The sequence below is a fragment of the Debaryomyces fabryi genome (genome assembly GCF_001447935.2).
Source record: "Debaryomyces fabryi strain CBS 789 chromosome Unknown contig00082, whole genome shotgun sequence".
In the NCBI taxonomy this organism is placed as follows: domain Eukaryota; kingdom Fungi; phylum Ascomycota; class Pichiomycetes; order Serinales; family Debaryomycetaceae; genus Debaryomyces; species Debaryomyces fabryi.
In genome coordinates this window covers 41,623-48,469 of record NW_015385508.1, presented here as the reverse complement: position 1 = coordinate 48,469, position 6,847 = coordinate 41,623, and the positions used below count along the sequence as shown (strand labels likewise).

Sequence of the window (6,847 nt, the reverse complement as noted above, 5' to 3'; positions counted from 1 at the left end):
TAACTAAACTAACGTACAAATAGAGTTTACCAACTATGGAATTGGACGATTTACTTCAAAATTCGAAACATCGTACAAAAATAATAATTGGCCTTCTCCATCTGCGTCTACTGATGTCTCTTTGTCTGGCTCCAGCGGCTCGTCTTCAACTGCTGCTGCTTCCTCTCGCTCTCCTACTCCCACAGATGAAATTTCTCGTATGGAAGAAAAATTAAAATCTTCCGCGATAACTAATTCTCTAGACTTGCATAATCTCACAGTGCCGACTGCACTTAAGGCTACAGGACTGGCTCTACGTGATTGGTGGAAAGATGAATTGGACCAGAGACATGTGGATGGTAAACTCACCCGATTTGGGTGGAAGGTTCAATTTGTAAGTCCATTCAATTTAATTACAGGTCGCGGAATTCATTCAGAAGGTGGAAAATCAAAGATAAGAATAGCTGTCAAAAACTACTTGACAAGAAATAATTATGTCTTTGAAGAATATTCTGGGCGGTTTGAAATTGAAGGTAAACGGTAGGAATGCAAACAATAGAGTGTGCTGTAACGGGCTCGATTAGGTAATGTACGAGTCGATTACGCGTAGGCTCAAAAACCGGGTAATTTTTTGTTATATGTAAAATTTAATTAAAAGCTGGTGATAATAACTTGGACGATAATTTTACGAATAGCTAATTTTTCTACACATTGCGTAACGTTAGGACTTAAATAGGTCAAATAGTTGAAATAGCAAATTATTTGGATATTCAAATTAGTTATAGCTTAATTGGCGAAGAATTTTAAAAATTGGAAGTATTTATCCCCTGTGTCACAAACAAACACGATATATACGAAGTATCCACCAACTAAATCGAGTGAATTATAACATGTATAAAGGCAAGGATACCGACTATAAATTGGGGTCGCCTATACACGAGAAAATACCTAGTTTTGAAATTGGTTCTGATAAACGATTGGATATAGAAGACAGCGGACGAGAAGAAGTTGGCGACAGAAGCAAAGAACATGACGAAGAGGACGATGAATACAAACGAATTATTGAACAAGAGTTTGAAAAAGATCATGAATTCGATGAACGTGAGTTTGAAATTGAAGTAGTAGATGAGGACGAGAATAATGAGCAAGATTATGAAGCAGATACTAGCAAGTCGATTGGGTCTTTACCTCGAATGCCAGGTACTTATGATTTTTCTGGTTTGAGGAGTAACGATAATCAATACAATGAGTTAACTGAGACTTTGAATCAAGAGGAAGGTCATCAGACTAAAGATGTCGAGACTGAAAAGTCAAACAACGAAGCCTCGCATACATATAAGTCAACATTAGACCCAGGAAAACCCCAACAAAACCCTCCGCCTTCCAATTTGAACATTGATTCGATATTAAAAACTCAATTGGAAAATAATAAAAGTGAAGGAAGCATTGGTCAAATAATTGACAGTATATCAAGAAAGACGTCCAATTCCTCTGGAGCTCCGAATATCATGAAGAATAATACTTTGGATAAAATTCCAACACATGATGATGAAAACATCGATGACAACAACGTAGAAAATAGAGCTGGTAATCCAAAAATACGTGGTGAACTAAATGCGTCCAATGAAGCATCAATAAACGATAATATTGCTGATATCAGTCAGTCAACTATACAGACTTCTACTGATGTTGACGACAGTATAAATAAAGGGAATAATGATATAAATAAAGGATTATCTAATGTTGATATCAGTGACGCCCTGGTAAATGAATCGAAACAAAGAAATGTTTCGTCAGGATCGGTAGTTCGAAATCCTCCCTCGGGGACCCAAACCAATCAATCTAATCAGTCATACCATCAGACGAGAGCTATAACTCCTGTAATGAATCAAATGAATAAATTTCAAAGTTCAACTTCTGAGGCGTCTTCGCCAAGAGAGCATCTTGGTATGGGTATAAATAATAGTGCCCCATCAACGGGCGCTAATTCGAATGCGTCTTCCCCTATGAATGGAAGTTATCCAAACTCCATAGCTAAAAGTCGAAGAAGTGGTAATAGAGTGAAGGGGGTCTTTTCGAATATGTTTAGTAAGAATAAGAGCAATACAAGTGTGACTTCTTCGCCAGAATCTCATGCGATAAATATGAAGATAAGTACTCCGTTCAATGCGAAACATGTAGCGCATGTTGGAGTCGATGATAACGGATCATATACTGGGTTGCCTATTGAATGGGAAAGATTGTTATCAGCAAGTGGAATCTCTAAGAAAGAACAGCAACAACACCCACAAGCGGTTATGGATATAGTTGCATTCTACCAAGATACTAACGATGATAATACAGATGAGAATGCATTTAAAAAGTTTCACTATGACAATGATTCATCACATTCGTCGATTTATAATGCCACCCCTCCCTCGACTCCTGGTATTCCTTCAACTCATTATGCAACACCTCTCCAGTCTGAAAAACAGCTCCAAAGACAACAATCTCAAAAATCACAATCATCGCAGCCAACACATATGCAAGCAACGCCCAAAACTCCAAATAATAATTACGAAAATCAATTCATTCCAAGCAGACCAGCTCCAAAACCACCTTCAAGCACGCCTTCGGCCAAATCAATGAAACCGCCACCAGTGCCTCCTTCACCAAGCACGAATACAAACGTGTCGCCTGCTCTGAAGAAGAATTCATTCATGGGCAGATCGTTTTCTTCAAAATCCATTAAGGCATTAAGGAATAATAGTAGAAAAATTTCAGAGCCAGCGAAAGTACCACAATCGAAGGTATTAAATAACAGTTCTGAAATGGGAATTCCAAAATCAAAGTCTCACAGTAATTCTCTTTCAACCCAAAGCGAAGTTGAACCTACAAAAGGTTCAACCACTGCTCCTGTTTCATCTACTGCTCAATTTAATTCTACTACTGGCAATAACACTAATAACACCAATGGCCCTGATATAATTGAAGAAGAGAAAAATAATAGTCCATTATTGAATAACCCCAAACAAAGAGAGCAAAAATCTGATAATAATATGGAGCAAAGAGCGGCTCCTCCTCCTCCGCTTCAGCCTACAGCTCAGTCTTATAAAAAAGAAGAGCCATTGAAGGAGGCATCAGAAAAGTATAATAATAAAGAAAACGATGCACCAAAGAAAAATTCTCAAGCCCCTGTAAGAGATGCAAAACAAGCGGCACTTTTGGCTCAAAAAAAGAGAGAAGATAAGAAGCGTAAGAACCAGCAGATTATTTCCAAGTTGCAACAAATTTGTAGCGAAGGTGATCCTAATGAGCTTTACAAGGATTTAGTTAAGATTGGACAAGGTGCATCGGGTGGTGTTTATATAGCACATGATGTAAATCATAGATCACAGACAGTTGCTATTAAACAAATGAATTTAGAACAACAACCCAAAAAAGAACTAATTATCAATGAAATATTGGTTATGAAAGGTAGTAAACATGAAAATATTGTTAACTTCATAGATTCATATTTATTGAGAGGAGACTTGTGGGTTGTCATGGAATATATGGAAGGTGGTTCATTAACTGAAATTGTAACCCACAGTGTTATGACTGAAGGGCAAATAGGTGCAGTCTGTAGAGAAACATTGAAAGGTTTAAAATTCTTGCATTCAAAAGGTGTTATTCATAGGGATATTAAATCGGATAACATCTTGTTGAATATTGACGGTAACATTAAAATGACCGATTTTGGCTTCTGTGCTCAAATTAATGAAATTAACTTGAAAAGGACCACAATGGTAGGAACACCATACTGGATGGCCCCAGAGGTTGTATCAAGAAAGGAATATGGTCCGAAAGTCGACGTGTGGTCTCTAGGAATCATGATTATTGAAATGATTGAAGGAGAACCTCCGTACTTGAATGAAACTCCATTGAGAGCCCTTTACTTGATTGCAACTAATGGTACGCCTAAGCTTAAAGAGCCAGAAGCATTGAGTTATGATATCAGAAAGTTTTTAAGCTGGTGTTTACAGGTGGACTTCAACAAAAGAGGAAACGCCGACCAGCTTTTGAACGACAAGTTCATACTTGAAGCCGATGACGTAGAATCGTTATCGCCACTCGTCAAAATCGCTGCTATGAAGAAGGCTTCGGAACACGATGAGTGATGTGCTATATACCTGTATAATTATTAATGATATTTTATCAACACGAACTAACCCGCACCCGTAAACCCGCATATTTTCGAGAACCTTCTTTTGCAACTTTTCTCCTACCTTCGACTATTTTCTCCCATTAACTTCTATCTTCCATATACATTTCGCCAAATACTGCTAAGACTTCTCTAGAATGTTTCCTTGCGGCAAAAAGTCCGAGTCGATCTAATTATTTTTCTCGCCCAACAATAAACAATAGCACAATACGACTAAAATCTCTGCACCCATAAAACATTGCCGCCCTGAATTTCATCAAAACAAGAATACATCCACGGGTTTACCTATCGCTTAAGTCCATTCACAATTTTATGCCGTATATATATATATATATCATTTGCTATAAATAATTGTTTACAGTTCCGGTGCTTCTAGTCGTAAAAATTAAAAATAATCCTTGTACCTTGTAAATCGGACACTTCTGGATTAATTCAATAACCGCTCGTTACTGGCGTCACTGCATTTTGCTACCTCTTGACCCATAATGTTGACTCTTTTGTCAACCGAGCACCACTTTACCTGTAAATAGCAATTATAGTGCAGCTCAACACAGGGCTGCGCAACCACACTCTCCCACTCATTCTTCCCCCCTCTTCAATGATATCATACAATCACAGTATATAAGTTAGGAAAATCTCCCTCTTTTTATTAAAAAGTAAACTTGATTTCAACTTCAAGAGTATTTAAACATATTTGGAAATTTCTTATCGATACACTTTCAACTATACATCTTAATAATATTTATTGATAATATATTAGTTATAGTCACGCATTAATTATTGCTACGTGTTTACAGAAAGTCCCAGAATAATAGATCAAATTATACAGAAAACTACAGAGATGTCATCATCACCAAAAGCATCAGATGCCGCTACTGCTGCCGCAAAGTCAGAAAAACCGGAATTCCAGTCTTACTTGAATAACGACGGGATTGACCAATTGGAACCTGCAGAAAGAAAGCACAAAGTATCATCTTTATCATTAACTGATTTGAATAGTTGGCAAAATGGGTTGACGAAGTTATCTTCGTCAACCTCTTTGAACAAATCATCTTCGCAAAACTTAAAGAAGGTGGATTCGTTAGCCAAATTGTCTAGAAACTCATCTATTATCAAAAGAAAGAAGAAGATTGTTGTCGATCATGCAAGAGTTGCATCGTACGCCTTCTGTTTTGATATTGATGGTGTGATATTGAGAGGTCCAGATACTATTCCAGAAGCTGTAGAAGCCATGAAGTTGTTGAACGGTCACAACAAATACAATATCACTGTTCCCTCGATTTTTGTGACAAACGGTGGTGGTAAGCCAGAGCATGTCAGATCAGAAGACTTATCCAAGAAGTTGAACTGTACCATAACTCCAGAACAAATCATTCAAGGACACACTCCTATGAAAGATTTAGTTGGTGTTTATGAAAACGTGTTAGTTGTTGGTGGTTTAGGAAATGTTTGTCGTAACGTGGCAGAATCATATGGCTTCAAAAATGTTTACACCCCATTCGATGTGTTAAAGTGGAATCCGGCTGTTTCACCTTACCATGACTTAACTGATGAGGAATTGAAGTGCTGTAGAGATGTTGACTTTTCCAAGGTTAAGATTGATGCCATTATGGTGTTCGCTGACTCAAGAAATTGGGCTGCGGATCAACAGATCATTTTGGAATTATTATTGTCTAAGGATGGTATAATGGGCACACAGTCTAAGACTTTTGATGAAGGTCCTCAAATCTACTTTGCTCACTCTGATTTCATTTGGGCTACCAATTACAAATTATCTAGATATGGTATGGGTGCTTTACAAGTTTCAATTGCTGCTTTATATAAGGAACATACCGGTAAAGAATTAAAGGTGAACAGATTCGGTAAACCACAAAAGGGTACCTTCAAATTTGCTAACAAGGTCTTGAGTAACTGGAGGCAAGGTGTTTTGGATGAGCACTTGAAAAAATTGTCGATCAACGATCCAAATGCAGATGAGGCAGATATCTTGATCAATGATGAAGGTGAAGAGATTATTAATCAAGCGAAGTTAGAATCGTTCCAAGGTCTTGAAGATTCCGATGATGAGGAGGACCCTTACAAAGAACCTTTAGCAGTTGTTGGCAATCAAGATAAAATTACTTTAGAGTTACCACCAGCATCAACAGTGTATTTTGTTGGTGATACCCCAGAATCAGATATCAGATTTGCCAACTCACACGATGTTTCGTGGTTTTCTATTTTAGTTAAAACTGGTGTTTACCAAGAAGGTACCGTTCCAAAGTACAAGCCAAAGCATTTATGTGAAAATGTTCTTGAAGCTGTTCAATTTGCTATTGAAAGAGAGCATGAATTAGAATTGAAAGAATGGAATGAGACCGCAGATAATGAAGATGATAAGGGCTCTAGAATCAACTTTGCCGATTTGATGATGACACCTAGCGAAAAGGAAGAAAAGTCCAAGGCAAAGACCGTTGAAGATCATGAAGCTGTTGAAGTCCCAGTTGTCTTAAATGAGCAAATTGAAAAGATTAAAGATGTTCAAGTCTAGTATATAAGATTTTTAAACTTCGTTTACAATAAATGCTGTATCGCTGTATAATATTATAGTCACTTAATACTTAATAAACTGCTAAAATAAAAATGCATTCGTGGGTATATCGAGAATTATCGTATTACGAGCTCGCTTCGTAATTAAATTTCTGC

At 37.3% G+C, this 6,847-nt stretch overlaps 3 protein-coding genes across 3 annotated transcripts; all 3 read left to right on the top strand.

The window, feature by feature from the left end:
* Positions 1 to 25: 25 nt before the first annotated feature.
* Positions 26 to 523, top strand: AC631_03679 (uncharacterized protein; the record flags this gene model as incomplete). The annotated part of the gene is made up of 1 exon (XM_015612508.1): positions 26 to 523. A coding segment is annotated over one exon (498 nt), but the record flags the coding sequence as incomplete, so codon positions are not given.
* Positions 524 to 869: 346 nt separating this feature from the next.
* CST20 (mitogen-activated protein kinase kinase kinase kinase) lies at positions 870 to 4,118 on the top strand (the record flags this gene model as incomplete). The annotated part of the gene is made up of 1 exon (XM_015612507.1): positions 870 to 4,118. One exon carries the CDS (start codon positions 870 to 872, stop codon positions 4,116 to 4,118), a length of 3,249 nt encoding a protein of 1,082 aa, XP_015466685.1.
* An 885-nt stretch (positions 4,119 to 5,003) lies between these two features.
* Positions 5,004 to 6,692, top strand: AC631_03677 (uncharacterized protein; the record flags this gene model as incomplete). The annotated part of the gene is made up of 1 exon (XM_015612506.1): positions 5,004 to 6,692. The coding sequence occupies one exon, from the start codon at positions 5,004 to 5,006 to the stop codon at positions 6,690 to 6,692; it is 1,689 nt and encodes a 562-aa protein (XP_015466684.1).
* Between the last annotated feature and the right edge of the window lie 155 nt (positions 6,693 to 6,847).